The following is a 22,881-nucleotide window of genomic DNA, read 5'->3' on the forward strand; positions in this document are numbered from 1 at the left end:
AAAGCCATGAAGTGTGCATTTCCCAGCCTGGACTACCAAGCACGCCATGTGCATGGGAAGGGACGCCAGCCAGGGTTCAGCCACGCGATGAGGTTTAAAACCTGCAAAGCCCTGTGTTTACTAGTCTCTCTCTCCAACAAATCTTGGTGTTGATGACACCATTCTCAACACTACTTTATCCATGTCAGAACCCCTCCCTCCAGCTCCATCAGGAGGCCCTGGGCCCTCCTTTACTTTGCATTGCCCTGGAGTATTTTCAGGCCATTGCTTCAGCTTTAATAGGTGGATGCAATGAGCCCCCTTCCCTACGACCCACGTCTACTGCTGGCTATGTTGTTGCCCCCGCCCAGTGCTTCTACACAGCTGACATTTGCTTTTCTTTGTCCGCTCCCCCCCCCACCAGGTGCAGCTGACTCTGTGGTACCCAAGGACAACGGTAAAGTCTTCTTCCCTCCTAGGGTGTGAGGCTCTGGAAAGGGGAGCTAAGAGACATTGGGAAAGAATGAACAGGCTGTGTGTAGGGACCAGCTTCTATGTCTCTCCTGAGATCTCTTATATCTCCATCCTCTTGCTGGACTTTAGAAGCCTGGGGAGGAAGGCCCTTTGCATCCCCCCTCCACCTTGGCTTCCACTCCCCTTTTCTAACTTACCCTTCATACAAAGGCCCAGATGCACGTTCAGGCTTGGATGTCCTTACCATATGAGATGAACTGTCCTTTAAATCCTCAGAAGAGGCTCTGACTCTGGGACACGTTCTGTGGGTAGGACCCCCTTTGGAAAGAAGAGGAAATATAAAGTCAGTGAAAGTCAAGTTGAGTGTAGGGGGTGATGAGAGCCAAACCAGCCCCAACCCAGGGCACTGTCCATGGTACTTTTATAAAGTAAACGTAACTCACACCCCTGAGTGCACTCTATGTCCAGTGCTCCAGGTTCTCTTTGTAACTTTCTCCCCATCCTCCCCCTTCTGCAGCCCAGCTCTCCTGCTGGCCTCACCTTTTCCAAGTTGTCATTGACCGAGGCTACCTCCGGAGGCTGGGCTACTCGTCCTGGGACATCCACTTAAATGATGAGCTGTGTCGCCCCCGAGTCACAGGGCGCTACCTGATCTTCAACATTCCCTATGGCCACTGTGGCACCATCAGACAGGTATGAAACTGACAAGGTGGTGGTACCCTTCTGTGGATGGAGGCCAAAAAGAGAGGCTTGGGAGAATCAACCACCTGTTAAAAACCTGAATAGGGATAGAGGAAAGGCACAGCCGTGACTTTGGTTCTGAGTTCTGCGAGACCTGGAGCAACTCATTAATTTGTCTAAAACTGCCCCTCCTTTTGGGAATTTGGAGTACATAGTAATAAGTATAGAGTGCTGCTGGGCTGATGGGTGGATGGATGGATGGACGGATGGATGGATAGATGGATGCTATTCTCTAAGCTGCAAAGCCAAAGCATTTTGTTACCACATGCTTTTTTATTCACAATAGTGCCCACCCACCATGTGCAAGCTATAGTGTTGGGCTTGGGGAAGACAGGCTGAGTGCCATGTTTCTAACCAGGTTTCCTAATGTAGGAAACAAATATTAAGATATTTATGTATAATCAAATGAATATGTTTATTTCATTTTGCTTAACCACCTACTTATTTCACAAACCAGTATCATTGAAATCAAGGAAATAAGTATACCAAAGATATAGGAAGAGTGTATAACCAGAAAATCATGTTCATAGGCACATTTAATAATGTAACAAGCTACAGAGAAAGATCCCTGTGCTATTCATGTATTCTTTCACACCCCTGTATAGACACATGCCCCCCAAAAAAGAGCACCCCAAACACTTGACATTGTTGGAGGTTGAATGCATTCAGTCTGCATGGTGCTAAATAACCCCTTTAACTCCATACTTCACATTGCATCTATTTGTGCAGACTGTGATCATTCTTATCCTCTTTGTTCTAAAAATTCTATTTTTTAACCTCAGAGGTTTTCTTCCCCAGCAGTCTGCTGGAAGCTCCCCAGTGTCTGGGAGGAGAGCAGGCGCTGGACATTGCCAGTCCACTGGGGAGAACCCTGAGCCATCCTCTCTGGCCCTGGCTGGCCCAGCTCCCCCTGCAAGCCTCCTGTGCTGACCACAGTTCTGGGGCCAGAGGAGATAGCAAATCAGGGACCACCTGCAGTGGTGGCAAGTCCCCAAGCACCTATGGGGAAAGGCAGCACTATAAAAAGGTCCCATGTCCGATTTCAGAGTAAGGGAATGAGCATCCTTCTAGGTGCTGAGGACCCAGCAGCCAATATGATTGACAGAACCACAGCTCCAAGGCTCTTACATTTGAGAGAAGGGAGACACAGGTCCTGAATGAACACACAGATGAGAGTCCTTTGTCATGAAAAGGATTAAGGAGACCGTCATGTTGGAGAAGACTCTTAAGAGTCCCTTGGACTGCAAGGAGGTCCAACCAGTCCATCCTAAAGGAGATCAGTCCTGGGTGTTCATTGGTAGGACTGATTTTGAAGCCGAAAATCCAATACTTTGGCCACCTGATGCAAAGAACTGACTCATTTGAAAAGACCCTGATGCTGGGAAAGATTGAGGGCAGGAGGAGAAGGGGATGACACAGGATGAGATGGTTGGATGGCATCACCGACTCAATGGACATGGGTTTGGGTGGACTGCAGGAGTTGGTGATAGACAGGGAGGCCTGGCGTGCTGCGATTCATAGGGTCGCAAAGAGTTGGACCCGACTTAGCGACTGAACTGACTGAACAAACAAGGAAAAGGATAGAAAATGCTTTGGGTGGAAGACCACGTTTGCCTGAAAAAGGACATAAAGCAGGTACAGAGGAATAGGAGGAGGGCTCCACGTGGGGGATCAGCAGACAGGTGCAGAGGCCCCGAGGCAGCAGCCAGCTTGAAGAGGTCAAGGGAGAGACTCAGGGCCATGAACCACAGGAAGCCCAAAGTCTGGTTGGAATTGGGCGGGGCCACGAATTCCTGGAGTTCAGCTTTTCTTCTAAGCTGTGTGTTCTCAACAAGGGTGACATCCCCCTCAAAGGGGAAGAGAGATAAGGATTCTTAGGGGCAAAAAAAAAGAAAGGAAAACAAGGCAGACCAGTGAGAAACACTGCTGTAAGCTTTCGGGGCTTTCCTTGGAGGGTTTCAAGGCAGACTGCCACTGGATCTGAGTCGCACAGGCCGAGGCTCCCTTGAACAAACATCCCTGGCCACGATGAGTCTCCATGACGCACCAGACCATGGGAAGGAGGCTGCTGAGGCCCCTACTCGTCAGCCTCCAGCACCTTCTTGGCCCCTCGAAGTCGTGTTGGATTTGAAGGAGCAAGGCTGAGAGCGAGGGTCTGTAGGGCCAGACACGCAGCTCACAAGGAGCCAGGGTTGGTCTGGGGTCAAGAGTTGGGCGGAGCGGTGGAGGAATTCAGCAGCTGGTGTGGACCTCCCACCCTGTCTCGTATTCCCCAAGCCTCGCCCCCACAGGAGGGCAGAAGGGAGTCCAGACTCACACACTAGCGGTTCCCTGCATGCACCCTAAACTCCCAGAAGCAGGGACATAAGGTCAACCCCTCATGACCTCGGGTACCAGAGAGGTCCTGCCTGAGGCCTCATGCCCTCCGGCTTCTGTGAGTGGCAGGCACAGAGCAGAAGTCTCCATTCGTGAAGAAAGCGCTGGTCAGGGAGCCGGGAGCACGGGCCACCAGCTCTCCCCTCTCCTCCCAGGAAAGCCGCGGCTCCCTCAGCTACTCCAACTCCATCAGAGGCCGAACCAGGGGCCACCCCGGCCGAGTCGTCGTGCGGCACAGGGTGCCTCGGCTCAAGTTCACCTGCAGGGTGGACGGCCCGTCAGCAGTGGAAGTCGTCCCTGGGGAGAACGCTGGCTATGATGTGTCCATATCATTCCTCGAGTGGCCCCCGTCCCAGCCTGGAGAAAACACGGGGCCACACGTCGCCAGCCAGAGGAGAGAGGTCTTCCTCCAGGCCACGCTCCACAGCCCCAACCCCAGCCTGCAGCTCTTTGTGGATACCTGTGTGGCTTCTCCAGACCCCAGTGATTTTACAACTGTCAAGTATGATTTGATCCAGCAAGGGTAAGGAAAATTGAAGGCCCTCTCTGGTTGATATGGTTGACTATTTACCTGTTATTCCTTTGGGGGATCTGTTTTGTTTTATTTGTAATAATTTTGTGTATTTGTCTGGGCTTCCCAGGTGGCTCAGTGGTAAAAGAATCTGCCTGCCAATGCAGGAGATGCGGGTTTGATCCCTGGGTTGGGAAGATCCCCTGGAGAAGGAAATGGCAACCCACTCCAGTCTTCTTGCCTGGAGAATTCCATGGACAGAGGCACCTGTGAGGCTGCAGTCCATGGGGTCGCAAAGAGTTGGACACAACTTAGAGACTAGACAACAACAATGTATTCATTGATGTTTATTTCTGTCTGCGCGGGGTCTTCACTGCTGCTCACTGGGCTTGCTCTGGTTATGGTGAGCAGGGCCTGCTCTTCATTGCGGTGGGGGGGGGGTGCATCTCACTGCGGTGGCTTCTCTGTTGCAGAGCGTGCACCCGCAAGCACATGGGGGCTTCAGTGGTTGTGATGCACAGGATTAGTTGCCCTGTGGCACGTGGAATCTTCTGGGACCAGGGATCAAATCCATGTCCCCTGCATTAGCAGGCAGATTCTTAACCACTGGACAACCAGGGACGTCTGACCATTGTCTTCTTAACTGGCAGTCCTAAATCAGAAAGTTGTGCCCAGAGTCTTCATCCTGCCCAGAGGCAGAGCCCAGACCCTAACCATCCCTCTGATCCCAGCTGAGGGAAGATAATTATAGGAAGTCTAGACAACGTCCCTTGAATCCCCAAAGAGTCCTAGGCAGAGGCCATGCTGTCTCAGGCTCTACTGACTCATGCCTCTCTTCTCTCCAAGTTTTATAACTATTGTCTTCCCCATTCCTCAGGGTATTTGGCTAGCACTGATGGGCTGCTGGGTTATCCCAGGCCAAGCTCTTACAGTGATGAGGTTTATTTTGGCACCCTTGGTTAGACAGAACATTTGTCAAATTGGAACTCAGGCAAGAAGTTTGCTTTATAGCTCTCTTATCCCCCAACCAGCGCAAAATGCTTACAGATGGGTAATTGGCAACCCGTGTGAAGACATCAAAACTCACTTTCTGATGGCAGCTCCAGAGTGGTGAGAGCCACTAAAGTGGTGAGAGCTTCCTAAAGCCCCTGAGAGGTATCATGATGCCTGTTTCCAAAAATTGGGGAGGGCAAGGGGCAGCACTTTCCACAGGCAGAGTGGGCCGTGTGTGGGAGGTGCGCGGATGTGGCCCTCAGCCGCACTGAGTCAGAGGGAGAAAGCTCATCCCTTTTCGGGTCTCCCATTCCAAAATTTGTCAAGGAGAGGGAGGTCCCTAGTGGTCCAGTGGTTACGACTCAGTGCTTTCACAGCCGTGGCCCAGGTTCAATCCCTAGTCAGGGAACCAAGATCCTGTAAGCCAAGTGGCTGTGATATATCAGAGAGGCCAGAATTTAACAACTGACATACTTCTGCTTATTTTGTTAACAGGTTTAATTTGCTCTTCTTTCTCTAGTTTCTTAAGGTGGGAGCTTGTTGTTGTCGTTCAGTTGCTAAGCCATGTCCAAGTCGTTGTGACCCCATGGACTACGGCACGCCAGGCTTCCCTGTCCTTCACCGTCTCCCTGAGTTTGCTCAAACTCATGTCCATTGTGTCAGTGATGCCATCCAACCATCTCATCCTCTTTTGGCCCCTTCATCATTGTGTAACGCCCCTTTTCATCTCTAATGCTGGCTCTGAAGTCTGTTTTGGCTGAAATTAATATAGCTAATCCAGCTTTCTTTTGATTGGTATTAGCTTGGTAAATCTTTCTCTATCCCTTTAATTTTAATTAATCTTTGTCTTTATATTTAAAATGGGTTTCTTATAGACAGCATATAGTTGGATCTTGGTTTTTCTAATCTACTCTGGCAGTCTGTGTCTTCAAATTGGTATATTTAAATCATTCACATTTAAAGTGATAGTTGACATAGTTGGATTAAAATCTGCCATCCTAGTAACTGTTTTCTATTTGTTGCATTTGTTCTTTGTTTCTGCCCCCAATTCTCCTTTTGCTGCCTTCTCTGGTTTTAATGCAGGTTTAATGCATTTTATATGCAGGTTTTAATTGAGCATTTAATTTTATTCCATTTTATCTCCTCTCTTGATATATCATTTACTTCTTTCTTTAGTTTTTCAGTACTTACACAAAATACATTTTAAAATAAATTAAGTTCACCTTCAAATAATACGTGCTGTGCTGTGCTTAGTCAATCAGTTGTGTCTGACTCTTTGTGACCCATGGACCATAGCCCGCCAGGCTCCCCTGTCCATGGGGATTCTCCAGGCAGGAATACTGGAGAGGGTTGCCATGCCCTCCTTCAGAGGATCTTTCCAACCCAGGGATCAAACCAAGATCTCCCTCATTGCAGGAGGATTCTTTACCATCTGAGCCACCGGGGAAGCCCAAGAATACTGGAGTGGGTAGCCTATCCCTTCTCCAGGGGATCTTCCCAACCCAGGAATCTAACTGGGCTCTCCTGCATTGCAGGTGGACTCTTTACCAGCTGAGCTACCAAGGAAGCCCCTCAAATAATACAGCTACCACTTTTAATCTACCCTTTTGAAAAAATAGAGTAGGTAATAGTTCTGGCTAGCATTTACTTTGTTTTGTTTTTTTTATTATGTTTTACAGTGCCTTTCTCTTTCTGGCTAGGAATGGTGGTTTTTTCCTCTCATCAGTTCAGTTCAGTTCAGTCACTCAGTCGTGTCCAACTCTTTGTCACCCCATGGAGTGCAGTATGCCAGGCTTCCCTGTGCATCACCACCTCCCAGAGCTTGCTCAAACTCATGTCCATCGAGTCAGTGACATCATCCAACCATCTCATTTTTTTCATAAAAGAAAGAAAGAGTGGGTAGTGGGAGGAACTCTGGTTGAAATTCAGACGTTTGTGTCCAAGCCCAATTATTTGAGCCAGAATTAATCCACACCATGCTTTAAATTGGGGCTTCCCAGGTGGCACAGTGGTAAAGAATCCACCTGCTAATGCAGGAGACACAAGAGATGCAGGTTTGATCTTTGGGTCAGGAAGATCCCCTGGAGTAGGAAATGGCAACCCCCTCTAGTATTCCCACCTGAAAAATTGCATGGATAGAGGAGCCTGGCAGGCTGCCGTCCATGGGGTCAAAAAGAGTCCAACATGACTGAGCGACCAAACAACAAACAACAGCGTGCTTTAAGTTAATCCTCTTGACCTGAGGTTTCTCTTCCCATCAGGTGCATCAAAGACAATACTTATATCAACCTGCACTCCCGGCAAAAGAATGTCGCCCGATTCAAGTTCAACATCTTCAGCATTCTCACCAGCTATGACGTGATCTATCTGCAGTGTAAGATCACCATCTGCAAAGTGGGGGACCATTCCTCCCGCTGCCTCCAGGGCTGTGCAGGGCGGAGTAAGAGGGGCACAGGCCTCAGGAAGCCCACAGGAGAGCAGACTGAGCATTTCCAAGTAGTGGGACCACTGGAAATCCACAAAGGAACTGATCAGAGAAAGGCTCATGGGTAATTTCTCCGAGTTTCACATCAACCTGCTAGAAATTGGAAGCAAATTCTATTTCTGCTCAGTGAAGTAATGTTGGATAAATCTGAGGTTGTCCTCGTAGAGACAGGTAAAAGAACTAAAGAGGTTCTCTTTGAGGCTGATTGCTAAGTAAATCTTGTCTGATTACCAAATTTCTAAGGCAATTGCTCTCTTTGCAGCTAGGAATCTTGCATTCTATAAGTCTTCACTATCAAGAATTTGATCATTGTCTTAAACTGTACAACATGTCAAAAGAAAAGTTATCTCTTGATGCCACACTGCACTTCAAAGGTATTTTTGGCTCCTTAATGTTTAGATGCTAGTAGGTGGATCTTTTTGTTTCTGTCCCTCTGGTGGTGTGAGAATTTATTTTCAGATCTTGCCAAGGGCCCTGTGAAGAATAAACTAAGTGTCTATCAGAAAATCACTGCTCTTTTTTTTTTTTTTTAAACTATAGTCATTGGTCAGTTGAATCAAATGTCATTTACTCATTGTTGTTTACGCAAAATGAGCTTTATTTGTCTGTTTCAAAGAAAACAAATTGGGCCTTGGCTTTGTTGAGTTTGGGTTAAGCTTGCAAATGGGAGCCTGAGCAACAATCACAGGAACCCCTCAGGGCTGCTCTGTGAGCTACCACGTGCTTCGTCTGTTTCCCAGACCTTCAAAGCCTCACGCGAAACCTGAAAGGCAGACAAAGGGAGATTAGCATAACACCCTGATAACATGTCCTCCCTGAAAACAAGGGCAGCACCCACAGAATCTAATCTCTCATTATATCTGAACTGAAAGAATTCTGCACTAGGTTCAGTGCCCTCAAAGTTGTCTTTAAAGAAACAGACTGTTTTTTCTTTTGTTTTTCAAGAAATATTTAGTAACAGTATTTAGCACATGAGCTCTCAAGTCCAGGGGATATTGTTCCCATCTTTGTCAATAAATAACATGTACGAGATGATAATACACTATTGTCAAATCCCTCAGGGAGGAGGGCAGGGTTTGATGGGGCCCGAAAGTGAACCCCAAATTCTTGAGAGATAAAAATCTGATAAGTGACCTGAGGAGGGACATTGCCTCTAAAGCGAGACATGTCAGTTTCACTGCAAACATGGCCTTCACCGAAAACCATCTTGGTAAAAGTAAATTCTGTGCAGATACATAGTAGAAGTTGATATGTAATTGTCAGTTTGATGAAGATAGCATCTTTATATCCAAAGTTGATTATCTCTCACAAGTAACTTCATCCTCAGTCACATGAAACAATGATTTTAGCATCTGGCATCTATTTTGTGCAAGTGCTTCAAATTTAAAAAAAAAAAAAAAGAGTTTTTCCAGGTTACCAAGAGCTGCTAGAGTTTCCACTTTTAAAAGTTTGCCTGCCCATTAATGGTACCTGTCTAAATCTTGCAGAGAAAGCAGAAGGCTAAGAGCTTCCAAAATTAGCACCTTATGACTTTTATTAGCAAATCCCTAATGTGAAAAGTGTTGACAATTAATGCACTGAATTTTCAAGAATAAATAAATAAGAGACTTCCCTGGTGGTCCAGTGGCTAACACTCCATACTCCCAAGGCAGGGGCCCTGGGTTCAATCCTTGATCAGGGAACTAGATCCCACATGCCACAACTAAGAGTTCATATGCTGCAACTAAAGTTCTTGCATACTCAGCTAAGACCTGGCACAGCCAAATAAATACAGAAATAAAAATTTTTTTAAGAAAAATAAATAAGGGTCCAATGAACTTCCAGTTCAGGTACTCTGGGTATAGTTCAGGGAATGGGACCCAGGAAGCTGCTCTTTCCAAAAGCACTCAGATGATTCTTAGGAATGATGAAGTTTGAAAACCATGACTACTGTTCAGCATCTCATGTCATACGGATCAAAATGCACTTAACAAGAAGAAAGGTACAAACTGGAAGCTCCAATTAGTACAGACAAAATGGCCTGAGAGAAGCCTGCTCTCTCTAGCCAGAGGACCAACAAAGAGGCAGCCAGGCAATTCTAGAAAACTCTGAGGCAGTAACTTACTTGCTCCACGGGTAAATCTGTGGCCCCACCCCTAGCCTAGCCAGCAAAGGTGAAGTGGGGCGCCTGGACTTCCACCTGCTCTCAGTGCCCCTTACCTATCCTCTCCCCTCTCCTCCCCTCCCCTCCCCAGGGTGTTATCAGAGAAGGCAGAGTAAAGAGCTGGGCAATGAGGACCCCCCTGCACCCTCAAATCAGGTGGAGCCTGGACTTTCAGCTCCACCCAGCAGGTCTGAGACACTCCTTTGAGGCTGCTAAAACTATAGAAAAATAACATTGATATTATATATTATATGCTAATTGTGCATTGTATAGCTCAATCACTCCACTACAAAGGAGTTTTTTTTAAAATTCCTGGTGATGGGATTTTACACTCTCTAGTGGGTCACAATATTTGACAAGTTTCATAGTATTACGCTATTCCACCTGATACACCTCTGAATACCCCCCTTGCATGGCCATCAGCAGGTGTTCAGTCAGTTCCTGATAGAAGAATGGTTGATGGGCCAGTAACCAGACAGTTTTCAAGTGCTGCTTGTAAATACTTAATTTGATTTTCCCAATCTAGTTAAGTTCTTTTCACAATAGAAAAGATCTTGGCAGTAGCTGAGTTTAAATTGTATGAAGGAATGCAGAGGAGACTGACCCACATGGCCACTGGGGGAAGTATTTTGAAGACCTGCATGAAACTATTAACAAGAAAATGAGGGGAATCTGTTTTGATTTGGACATGGAATCCAATCAGGCACCTAAGGACTTGTTTGCCTTTATCTCCATGGTGTATCCCCTGGCACATGGGTATGTATACGCATACATAGGAGTAAAGAGGAAGCCTTTGGGCATCAGGAAAGTGGCTGCCGGTTGGGCAGCCCTCCCTCCCATTTTACATTAAGGAAACTGAGGCTCAGAGAGGTGAAGCAACTTCTCCAGTGGCACAAGCTTGTGAAAGGCACAGTTGGTTTTGAACCAAGTCTGCTTGGTTCTAAAGCCTCTGTGTTACATTCTGTTCCTACTGTCCACCAGAGGGGTGTCTCAAAGAACCCTTTACTCCATCCTGCCTCCCTCAAGGACCCTGCAATGTCTGGATGTAGGGTGTACTCCCCACATTTGGAACACACTTGCACAGGGCCTCCTGGGTGCTGGGCGCTGTGCTGACCACTGAGTGGAGCTCAGGGGGAAATTGCACTGATGCTCGGGGGCTTGCTGGTGACAAGAGAAAATCCAAGTGCACTTGAACTCCTAAGATGAGGCAGGAAGTAGTAGATGCCAGGAGAGGAAGTGCTCCAGGGACACCCAAGAAGGGCTCATCATTTCCAGCGGGAAGGTTTGGGGCAGGCTCCAAGGAAGGTGCAGCCTTGAATTTGCCTCTCGAAACCCTTACTGAGGCTGGGGGCACTCATGTCACCCTCCAGGGAGCTTCTCGGCCACTCCAAGGGCTACTCTGTGAGAGCAGCTCACCCTGCTGCCTCTGAAGTGCTGAATATACCTTCCTCAGCCAAGCCCTCAGCCTAGAGGACTGCCTCTCCGCCAGGAGGCAACCTCTTCCAAATGCTTAGTTCTACCATCGTTTTCTCCCTGTGAGCCTAGAGGTAGTAGTTGTTTCTCATTATTTCCTGTTATCCTTTCATCCTTTTTAGTAGGTAACCAACCACTTGTTACTAGTTAATTCCTTATCTTGAGTAAAACACGGGATGCTAACTAAGCAAAGGCTGTGCTAATGAGGGAAAGTACAAACTCTGGCTACAAATGGAGAGTCTGGGGTTGGAACGGGGTTTCAGAGGAAAGAGCAAGGACAGAAAGGAGCAGCCCAAGCAGGAATGAAAGGGGTGCATCCTCCTGCCTGTTACTGAGACCAGAAGGATCTGGGCTTCACCACTCAGCAGGTTAAAGATACTGTCTGCAGTTAAAGATACTGAAACAGCTGAGTCAGCAAAAATCAATGTTAACAGTGATGCAAAAAGAAGGAAAATTGGCTTCTGAAGATTTGGAGGATAGCAGGAGGAGGCATCTCAGGTTTTTTAAATGTCCTTTTGACACCACAGAGCTCAACCCCATTGTTACACAAATCAGGTGCCCTCCACCCAGAGAAAACCCTCCTGGCTGATACCCTCTGGGATGAATGGAGGTTCCCTCCTGGCCTTGTAACAATGTCCATGGCAGAGCAAGCTGGGTGAGAGTGAAGGAAGCCAGTAGAAGGAGAAGGGCTCGGGCACGGGAAGTTTATAGCAGAGTCTGACACTGGAAACACTCTAACGTCTATTTTTTTTTCCTGGGGTTGTATATATAGATTACTCTTTAACTCTCCTTATATTGCAATATAATATGATAAGCTAGTTGCCCCAAGTCCCAAAGTAGGTAAGACACAAATTTAAGTACTTTTACAACTAACAACAACAACAATACTGGAGGCAGAGAGGGTTATTTTCAATATTGCATTTATTCAAAAGCACATAAATATGGTATATAGTACATGATATAATGGAAACAGTATAAAACTTGACTTGAATAATAAAAGACTCTACTAAGAAAGAAATATTGTTCATGAAGATATTTGTACCCACCCAAGTCAGAGACCCTCGTTTACATTACAGCAGCACGGAGGCAGGGCATCGAAGCCGGGATACAAGTTACATTCGTCACAGCACTGGAGGCTGGGGTAAGACCCAGTGGTGAGGGCTGCACTGACCTTGTCCGGGGTGATCACAGCTGGATTATTTTTTAAGGCCAAACAAACAGGTACCTTTGGCATGCTTTAGAAAAGACATACACAGAGTATAGGATTAGAATTTTTCTTCTTGGTCCACCTGTTGCAACTGTCAGGGGGATCTGGAGAATTTGGGGCTGGAACCAATCAAACCCATGACACCAGCCCAAGATGAAAGCAACTCTGCCCTCATCCCAAGTTCCTGTCCAATCCCTTCCTCTCCTAAGAGTGCCAGAAATGTAAGATCAGGTTCCAGCAAATGAGGGAGAGTGAGTTGCAAGCGTGGGTCACCCAGGTGATCACTGCAAGTCTGCCAAGTGCAGAGCACAAGCCGGGAGGGTGCCAAGTCAGTCGCCCCTGGACCCTCGGGTGCTCGGAGTTACCTTCCTGCTCACAGACTGAAATTCCCTAGAATGGGAACACGACGGCTGCTGTTTTTTGGCTTTTTTTTTTTTTTTTGGTATTCTCCCCACTTATCACATAAAGCATCTGAGACATGGAGAAGCACAGTGACTTAATCAAACACATACAAGTAGAGGAGGAGCTGGAAATAAAAACCAGGTCATTCAAAGCTTGATGCAGGACTCTGTTCGACAAACATGCTGTCTCCTTGGAACGTTAATGAGTGGGAACACCACGCTTCTGACAACCAGTCTCGCCCATATCTGAGGCCTCCTTTCCCCCAAATTTAACACTCCCTTTTCTGATTTACACTCCCTGGTGAGGCAAAGCCCAGGATCTTCACACAACTCAGCTTCCCCAGGGTCCTACAGGCCCATGCCACTGTGCTGGGAGCCAAGGACCCGCTGAGAGCGCCCCGACTCAGGCGGGGGAACATCCGCTCAGCCCATCCTCCGAGCGAGCACAGGCAGACTCAGTCACGCTGTCTTCAGTCTGCAGTCCTGTGGGATCAACCCGCTGAGGGTAAACCTGGCGAGGCCAAGGGACGGCAAAGCAGCACAGACCCAGCAGCTGAGAACATTCTCCTTGTGAGCTCACAGCCCCAGACCGGAAGGGGCAGAAAGCCAGATCCTACCCTCCCCGCCTCGGTCCTCTCAAACCCTCCGGCTGTTCCTGACCTCACCCAGGGTGCGGCCACAGGGCCGGGGATGACCCCGCTCAAGCACAGAGCCCCAGGATCCCATGCGAGGGGGTGTTAGCCCCTCTTACCCAACATCACTCACTTCAGTGCGTTGGCTACTTTGTAGTAAAGACAGATGACGACGGCCATCAGAACGAGCATGGCCAACAGGATAGCGCCACCAATGCAGAACATAATTATCGCGTTAACTTTGGAGTTTTTATCTAGGCAGAGAAGTACAGGCAAGCAGTGAACGTGGCTTCCCTCCTCACAGTCACTTAGCAACCACAATATGCTTCCTTCAGTGGAAGAAGAACCCAATGCTTGTAAAGCACAAATGAGTCTTCCTAGGGGGGTGCCCAGGACCATAAGTGGGCCCAAAGATGGGGGAAATGTTCATTTCTAAGTGAGATGGGACTCAAACACAAAGTCCAGAGAGAAAAAAGGAAAGACAGTGGGAAGAATCTTTTTCTCTCTTTCCCATGCAGTAAAGTGCAGCTGTAAATAACAAACCTGCCTACACTGGAGCAAATGGTTTTACTTCCAAACATCTGGGCCTCCAGGTTCACTTTCAGAGTCACCTCTGTTCACTTTCAGAGTCAGAATTAAACCACTGCTGTATTAGGCTTAAAAATCTCCAACAGCAATTATTAAGGGAACAACTTTCTTAAAATGTTATGTTCATAGTCCTAAGTATATACTCAACTCTTTTGTAAGAGATATGTGTTTCAGGAAAAGGAAGTTTTTCCATTCTCCCTCTGACAACTGCCAATTTTCTCCTAAACCCTAAATCTTTCCAGGAAGTCCAAGTTATGTGGAATAAGCAGTTTATTTAATCTAATGCCCTTAAACTGGGGTAAAGTGACTCGGAAGAGAGAACGAAACCACCCAACCACCAAAGCATACTTACGAGAATCTAAATCGTCAAAGCTGGATGAAGGCTGGCAGTAAAAAAAAATTACAATTAAAATAAACTTGAGGGAACAGTACATCTTATCAGGGATTTCTCAAACCTTTGAGAAAGAAAATTCTAACTGTCCCTGTTAGGAGTAATTGAGATGTAAGTTTGAAGAGCTCGCTTTTAGAAGTGCAGCCTCCACCAGAGCAGAATGGAGAATCAACTGTCCAGCTCCAACTTCTGTGCCAATCAGGCCATATGCTGTGTGACATCAACTCTTTGGACATCAGCTCTCTTTCATGGAGTTCTGAATTCCATTCCATGTTCAGATATATTGTGGCACCAGTGGACATGTAAATGCCCAAATACTACTTTAAATCATTTCATTTCAATCTCACATTTTCAGGTTTTGTTTCTCTCAGAGGACTTTTTAAAGGTTTGACTGTTAATCAAAAGCAAATCTGGGGGTTCAATATAATAAAAAGACAGTGATGTGGGGAGGCTAATATCTAAAAATGCTCAATATTTGTAAAGGTACAATTATAGAAGGCTGCTTAGACTCTGTTTTAGCAACACAAGGAAATAGTGTATACTTGTAGCCACTTAATAGGATTCAGATGTAAGTTCACTGAATGACTTCAGAATATTATCATACTTTATGGTTAAGACAAAAAGATTTCAAAAAGCAATTTGAATATCAGGATATCTTTTAAATCGGGGTTCTATGATTTCAACGTACTCACACCAGCAAAGCTGGTTTCATTAAATGAAAGAATTAATTTAACTACAAAGGGTTAGTCCTTGCTGCTCTGGCCAATCCCTGGGTGAGGTTACAAATAGCAGCGAGTTATCACCCTGCCAAAAATGCCAAAAATGGTGGCATAAGATCTCTGAAAATTCTCTCCTCTATAAAAGCAATGAAAATCTGGCAAACAAAACAAAACAAAAACTGTCAGAATCAGGTTTTTCTGACTCTGAATACTAACTATAAGCTTTCAGCAGCTTAGGGAATATTTAAGAACAACTGAATTTCAGTATGAACAGCATGCTAGCATGCCTTGTGGCTGTTTCACCATTTATTCTCCAGCTCCATGAAGACTTTTTTTTAAAATTTATTTTTATTAGTTGAAGGCTAATTACTTTACAATACTGTAGTGGTTTTTGCCATACATTGACATGAATCAGCCATGGATTTACATGTGTTCCCCATCCCGATCCCCCCCTCCCACCTCCCTCTCTACCCGATCCCTCTGGGTCTTCCCAGTGCACCAGCCCTGAGCACTTGCCTCATGCATCCAACCTGGGCTGGTGGTCTGTTTCATCCTTGATAGTATACTTGTTTCAATGCTATTCTCTCAGAACATCCCACCCTTGCCTTCTCCCACAGAGTCCCAAAGTCTGTTCTGTACATCTGTGTCTCTTTTTCTGTTTTGCATATAGGGTTATCATTACCATCTTTCTAAATTCCATATATATGCATTAGTATACTGTATTGGTCTTTATCTTTCTGGCTTACTTCACTCTGTATAATGGGCTCCAGTTTCATCCATCTCATTAGAACTGATTCAAGTGAATTCTTTTTAATGGCTAAGTAATATTCCATTGTGTATATGTACCATAGCTTCCTTATCCATTCGTCTGCTGATGGACATCTAGGTTGCTTCCGTGTCCTGGCAATTATAAACAGTGCTGCGATGAACATTGAGGTGCACGTGTCTCTTTCAGATCTGATTTCCTCGGTGTGTATGCCCAGGAGTGGGATTGCTGGGTCATATGGCAGTTCTATTTCCAGTTTTTTAAGGAATCTCCACACTGTTCTCCATAGTGGCTGTACTAGTTTGCATTCCCACCAGCAGTTTAAGAGGGTTCCCTTTTCTCCACACCCTCTCCAGCATTTATTGCTTGTAGATAAATCACAGCAGGATCCTCTATGACCCACCTCCAAGAATATTGGAAATAAAAGCAAAAATAAACAAATGGGACCTAATTAAACTTAAAAGCTTTTGCATAACAAAGGAAACTATAAGCAAGGTGAAAAGACAGCCCTCAGAATGGGAGAAAGTAATAGCAAGTGAAGCAACAAAGGATTAATCTCAAAAATATACAAGCAACTCTTGCAGCTCAATTCCAGAAAAATAAATGACCCAATCAAAAAATGGGCCAAAGAACTAAACAGGCATTTCTCCAAAGAAGATATACAGATGGCTAACAAACACATGAAAAGATGCTCAACATCACTCATTATCAGAGAAATGCAAATCAAAACCACATTGAGGTACCATCACACGCCAGTCAGGATGGCTGCTATCCAAAAGTCTAGAAGCCTTATTTTCAATAGCCCAGATTCAACGCCACCAACCAGATGGAGGAGAATAGAACTAGAGCTCTTTCAAAGCCTCATTCCCAAGAGGTCATTACCTGACTCATCTGCTGGTTTTCTCAAAGACCTCGCTTACAAAGCTATCTGTATCTGACCCAACTTGGAGTCCATTCAGTGCAAGAAGTTTTCTCACAGAACTTCTGGCAAAAAGTTCTCACTCTCTGAGCAGTGAATAATATTTGGGGCAAATGATTGTTGTCTGTCAGCTATTAAGCTAATCAATAGAGACTTCAGTGTCCACACACAACAAAGAATTCAGACTTTACACAGAATTAGTTTAGAAAAATCACTAAGCAAACAAGCATAATAAGTGGCAACAATAACAAAACTTGGAGAATGGGGAGAACCTGATCCCCAGAGTTGCCATGTTGTATTACAGTATTTTATCTCGCTTTTGGGGGAGAAGGGGGGACACAGCATGTGGCTTGTGGAATCTCAGTTCCCTAACCAGGGACTGAACCCAGGCCATGTGGTAAAAGCCTGCAATCCTAAACACTAGGCCATCAGGGAACTCTATATTATTTTAAATGTGCAATTTTCAATAAAAGGTAAGACATGCCAATAAACAGGAAAGTATGGCCCATAAAATGAGAAGGAGGCAAGAAATCAATAAAAACTTTCCCTGAAGAAGCCCAGGTGTTGGCTCTGATTGACAAAGACTTTAAATCAGCTATTTTAAACATGTCTAAAATAAACCACTTCTAAAGAACTAAAGCAAAGTATGAGAATAGGGGGAAAAAAGAAAATTCATTGGAGGGGTTCAACAAATGATTTGAGCAGGCAGAAGAAAGAACTAAAAGACTTGAAGATAGGTCAATTGAGATTATTCAGCCTGAGGAGCAGAAAGAAAATATAAACTAAAATGAACCTTCCAATTTCCACTCAAAATGTAAAGAGTTTTGGAATTGTCATCCTTAAAACAAGAAAAAAATCAGAACAAATTGAAAACCAACAAGTCTTCTTAAGTAAACAAGAGAATTGAAGTCACAGGGAAAATAGCCACCCCTCCTCCCCAAGGGCTTCCCTTGTGGTTCAGCTGGTAAAGAATCCACCTGCAATGCAGGAGACCTGGGTTTGATCCCTGGGTTGGGAAGATCCCCTGGAGAAGGGAAAGACTACCCACTCCAGTATTCTGGCTTGGAGAATTCAGTCCATGGGGTCACAAAGAGTCAGACACAACTGAGCGACATTCACTCACTTCACTCCCAGAAAAAGCTAAGAGGCTGGTGAATACAGAGAATCATAGCATTCAGCATACCAGGAGCAGAAGCCACTGCTGGAACCAGCAACGGGTAGTAACACTTAAATAGTAATTGAGGAATTGCTGGAGAGTCAATAAGGACTAGCTTAAGAAAAAAAAAATTCCCCCTGGGGTCTCAGTTTTGGTTTTAGTGAAGGCGGGCACTCTTTCATGAGTTTTACCTCTAGGAGATCAATTAGGTTTTTATGGTGAACACTGAAAAAAAATCCCCCATGTTTTTGGTCTCCAATGACACCATTGTGGAGGTATCTCTGTTACTGCTGGGAGATAGTAAAAATCCTGAATTTCCTCTAGGATTCTACCTCTGATACCACCCGATACCTCTGATACCACCTGAGCAGTTAGGTGGAATAGTGTTTCATATCCACCAGGTGAGTGTGAGAGTCCAGAGTTCCCAAGGTCTCCACTGATACCACAGAGAATAGGAAGAGGTGTTACTGACTACCTAGGGATGAAAGTCTCAGCTCTACTCAGCCTTCTCTGGCACTAACGTGGAGAGAGGGGCTTGGGAAATCTCTTTACAGCCTGGTGGAATGGAAGTCCAATTTCTCCACACAGTCTCTGCTGGGAGAGAGGAGTTGTGGGAAGACGGGGAGGGGTAGGGCCGTAGTTTTTTCTGTGGTATTTGGCTGGAATATTGTCTTTTTAGGCTGCTTGTTTCCTACTCCTTTGGATAGAAACATAGGCTTTTGTTGGGCTTTTTTGTCTGCCCCCAGTGGTGTTTGAAGGTTGCCAGCTTCTTCAGCTCCAAGTCTAGAAATGTGAGGAAAAAACAAAATCCAGGGGATGTACCACCAGGTTTCCTTGAATCTCAAATGTTACTAGCTAGTCTGTTTTCGTCTCTCCATCTTTCAGAGTCTTGCTTTACACATTCAGGGTTTAGTTGCACAGTTAATACAAAACATAAGGTACCTAGACAGCATATTAAAAAGCAGAGACATTAGTTTGCCAACAAAGGTCCATCTAGTCAATGCTATAGTTTTTCCAGTAGTCATGTGTGGATGTGAGAGTTGGACTATAAAGAAAGCTGAGCACAGAAGAATTGATGCTTTTGAACTGAGCTGTTGGAGAATACTCTTGAGAGTCCCTTGGACTGCAAGGAGATCCAACCAGTCCATCCTAAAGGAAATCAGTCCTGAAAATTCATTGGCAGGACGGATGTTGAAGCTGAAATTCCAAAACTTTGGTCACCTGATGTGAAGAGCTGACTCATTGGAAAAGACCCTGATGCTGGGAAAGATTGAAGGCAGGAGAAGGGGACAACAGAGGATGAGATGGTTGGATGGCATCACCAACTCGATGGGCATAAATTTGAGCAAGCTTTGGGAGTTGGTGATGGACAGGGAAGCCTGGCGTGCTGCAGTCCATGGGGTTGCAGTCGGAAATGACTGACTGAACTGACTGAAGGAAAGGTACATCTACTCCATCCTACCAGAACATGGGAGATTTTGAAATCCACCCTCTACTTAATGATGAAAGCCACCGTGTCAACTCTTCATTTGTCTGACCCTGAGTGAACATCTTAAATTCTGCACCCCAGGCACTTCCTGTGTGTCAAGCCCCTAAATGGGGCCTGTCCACATCTCTACTTATCTTTCCAGCCTCATTTCCCGCTGTATTTCCCCACACCCAATGTATCTTCATGCCTGAGCCTTGGCTAGATGGCTCACTAGTCTCTCCTCTATCTGGTGAAATACTAATTCTGCAAAGCTTCACAAAAACACCATTTCCTCTGTAAAATCTTCACTGATTCCCATCCGCCCCGCCTCCCATGTTGGTTGCTCCTTTTCCTCTGCCTCCATGACCTTTGCTTGTACCTCTCTGGAAATGCGAATTTCATTTACCTTAAGAGTCCCTTGGACTGCAAGGAGATCCAACCAGTCCATCCTAAAGGAGATTAGTCCTTGTTGTTCATTTGAAGGAACTCCAATACTTTGGCCACCTCATGGGAAGAGTTGACTCATTGGAAAAGTCCCTGATGCTGGGAGGGATTGGGGGCAGGAGGAGAAGGGGACGACAGAGGATGAGATGGCTGGATGGCATCACTGACTCAATGGACATGAGTTTGAGTAAGCTCCGGGAGTTGGTGGTGGACAGGGAGGCCTGGCGAGCTGCAATTCATGGGGTTGCAAAGAGTCGGACAAGACTGAGTGAACAGAACTGAACTGAAGGTTTTCCAGCTCCTGCTTTAACTTTAAACATTTATTTAAGTAAAGGAAACTATTATGCTCACCCTCACTGAACCCAATACTTTGAATTAAATTAACTGTGGGTTTCCTTTCTTCTCACTCAAAAATGTTTTATTTTTCCAAGGATTTTTTCCCTACTCCTTCCTGTTGAAGCAGCAATGATTCTGAGGTGAACAGTCTTGAATGAGCTAAGTCATGATTAAGGACACAGGCTATGTTGACTTTCCTTACAGAGCTGACCGCTTTATCTCTTGGTTTCCTTCTATTCCTGTGGTTACTTGATTGCTGAGTTACTTGATGACTCTGTACATTGAAAGTGTTTTTTTTCAAGGTGCGAATTTTATGAGGAACAAACTCTGGATCCCCCAAGTATCAGAAAGAGTCTAGAACCCATCAGGTGCTAGCACGTGTCACAGACAATGACTCAAACATGAATTTTATCAATCGAGTAACAATTTACCCCACCTGAGCCTCTAAATTCAGACATAGAAATAAATTAAGACATACCCATTTACCCCAGGAAAACTGCACAAAATTCAAAATGTGTTTCCATAAAGATTCTGAAACACAGTGACACTCATTTGTTGAGAACTTGTCTACTTTTGCTGTCAAGGTAAAACAGCAGCCTCGAGTAGTGTCAATAGAAAATGGCAAAAGTTTAAAAATTTATTCAGTTTGGTTCAGTTCAGTTGCTCAATCATGTCTGACTCTTTGTGACCCCATGGCCTGCAGCACACCAGGCCTCCCTGTCCATCACCAACTCCTGAAACATACTCAAACTCATGCCCATAGTGTCGGTGATGCCATCCAACCATCTCATCCTCTGTTGTTCCCTTCTCCTCCTGCCTTCAATCTTTCCCAGCATCAGGGTCTTTTCCAATGAGTCAGTTCTTCACATTAGGTTGCCAAAGTACTGGAGTTTCAGCTTCAGCATCAGTCCTTCCAGTGAATATGCAGGACTGATTTCCTTTAGGATGGACTGGTTGGATCTCCTTGCAGTTCAAGGGACTCTCAAGACTCTTCTCTTATACCACAGTTCAAAAAAAATTTATCATGTGGCTCTTTACAGAAAGCTTGTCAATCTCTGATGGAACATCAGATGTATCCTCTCATCAGACTGTTACATCTCCCTTAACTTCTGTCCCAAGTCTCAAGGTGAATAATATAAAAACTTTTAAAATAAAAAAATAAAAGGTACATCACAAGAAAAGGATACAAGTCAAAGAAATTTTTTTCATAATTGCATATTTACTGAAAAATACATCAGAATAATGTAAATATGACTTTCTAAAGCAAGTGAAGAAATAAAAAAATATACTTCAACTGAAATGCTAAAAAAAAAAAAAAACCTCCTAGGCGAAATAAATAAAAACCATAAAGATATTTGTTCCCAGCATTTCCAGGTTAGATTTCTTCACACAAATGAACTGTGGCAGGGGTGGCAAAAAAGAGCTCACCTGTAATTGGTGAAATGCCACAATATTATTCTCTAAGGCTCCATAAATTATCTAACAACTGAAGAGGTAGGAAATACTAGATTTTTCAGGACTTTCTTCTTCCAAACTCTGTTACATGCTTCTTGTGTCAATGTCATATCTTTCAATGTTTTGCTTCAACACCCTTGCGATATATTTTTTACAATTAGATTTGTGGAGTTTATTTTAAGACCATGCTGCTACTCTATTTAGACCCTAAGTCCCATCGGAGTCTATGTGACCACATGGACTATAGCCTGCCCGGATCCTCTGTCCATGGGATCCTCCAGGTAAGAATATAGGAATGGGTTGCCATTTCCTTCTCCAGGGGATCTTCCCAACCGAGGAATGAACCTGAGTCTCTCGCTTGGTAGGTGGATTCTTTACCACTGAGTCACCTCTACAGTCCACTTCTTTCACAAGGTAGGGCTGACAGAAAGAGGCAGAAAGGCATCATAGGTTTAGCTATCCCCCGGGCATCTGGAAAGTTCCATCCAATACCATTTTTCCGGACCAAAGTTTAAAGGCCTTTCAGGTCCAGCTCAGATTCTACAGCTCCACAACAGACCCAAGGCCGCCTTCCTAATCGCTCCTCCTGGGCCTGGAATGCAGACCAGTGGGGCAAGCCCCTTCGGGCCCTTGTCTTTCTCCACTTTCCATCCGACCCCGTGAGGCCCGGTCCTGGGCCCCAGGGGACACGAGAGGGGTCCGGATCAGCTGAAAGGATGACGTCCCAGGGCCCCAAACCTTCCCTAGAAATCCGCCCGGCCCCACAGCTGCGGGGTACGCCGTCCAAACCTCCTCGGCGAAAGCCGAACTGCGGGCACCCACCTGATACACTCGGAGGAGAATGCGTGTGGGAGCTGGGTGAGGAGTGAGAAGGCGACTCCACGGCCCGCCCGCGCAGTTCCCAGCCCCCCTCCCCGCACCACAACCGCCACCAGCAAAAACTATCGGCGTCCACTCTAGAAACACACAGGGTCGAAGAGGTCCTTCAGATCTCGAGAGCAACGGACACCACACCGAACTTGCGATGGACTCTCCTCACTGGGCCAACCAAACACGGTCAGCCCAGCAAAACGGGAGCATCACCACCTGCTTCAGCTCTAGGAGTAAAGTTGAAAAACCGTTGCGTTCCCGCGCGCTCTGCACCGCGCCTGCGCAAATCCCAGGGTCGTAACAGGCTGCCAGTGCGCATGCGCCGCTCTCCAGCTCTTTCCCCAGCGCTTTAGG

At 45.7% G+C, this 22,881-nt stretch overlaps 2 protein-coding genes across 2 annotated transcripts in view; one reads left to right on the forward strand and one right to left on the reverse strand.

Moving 5' to 3' along the window:
* Nucleotides 1–7,955, forward strand: part of LOC122708560 (deleted in malignant brain tumors 1 protein-like) — a 96,042-nt gene extending 88,087 nt beyond the window's left edge. The window contains 4 exon segments of the mRNA XM_043924771.1: nucleotides 404–436; nucleotides 971–1,146; nucleotides 3,726–4,093; nucleotides 7,336–7,955. Of these exon segments, the coding sequence (XP_043780706.1) occupies nucleotides 404–436; nucleotides 971–1,146; nucleotides 3,726–4,093; nucleotides 7,336–7,627 (869 nt within the window). The 3' untranslated portion in view covers nucleotides 7,628–7,955.
* A 4,123-nt stretch (nucleotides 7,956–12,078) lies between these two features.
* Nucleotides 12,079–14,564, reverse strand: LOC122708807 (protein FAM24B-like). Its single transcript, XM_043925387.1, has 3 exons — nucleotides 14,356–14,564; nucleotides 13,549–13,669; nucleotides 12,079–12,410 (listed from the first exon to the last, which is right to left on the reverse strand). Exons 1-3 carry the CDS (start codon nucleotides 14,435–14,437, stop codon nucleotides 12,227–12,229), a joined length of 387 nt encoding a protein of 128 aa, XP_043781322.1. The 5' UTR covers nucleotides 14,438–14,564; the 3' UTR covers nucleotides 12,079–12,226.
* Nucleotides 14,565–22,881: the final 8,317 nt, after the last annotated feature.

This window comes from Cervus elaphus, chromosome 15 (assembly GCF_910594005.1).
Source record: "Cervus elaphus chromosome 15, mCerEla1.1, whole genome shotgun sequence".
Classification (NCBI taxonomy): domain Eukaryota; kingdom Metazoa; phylum Chordata; class Mammalia; order Artiodactyla; family Cervidae; genus Cervus; species Cervus elaphus.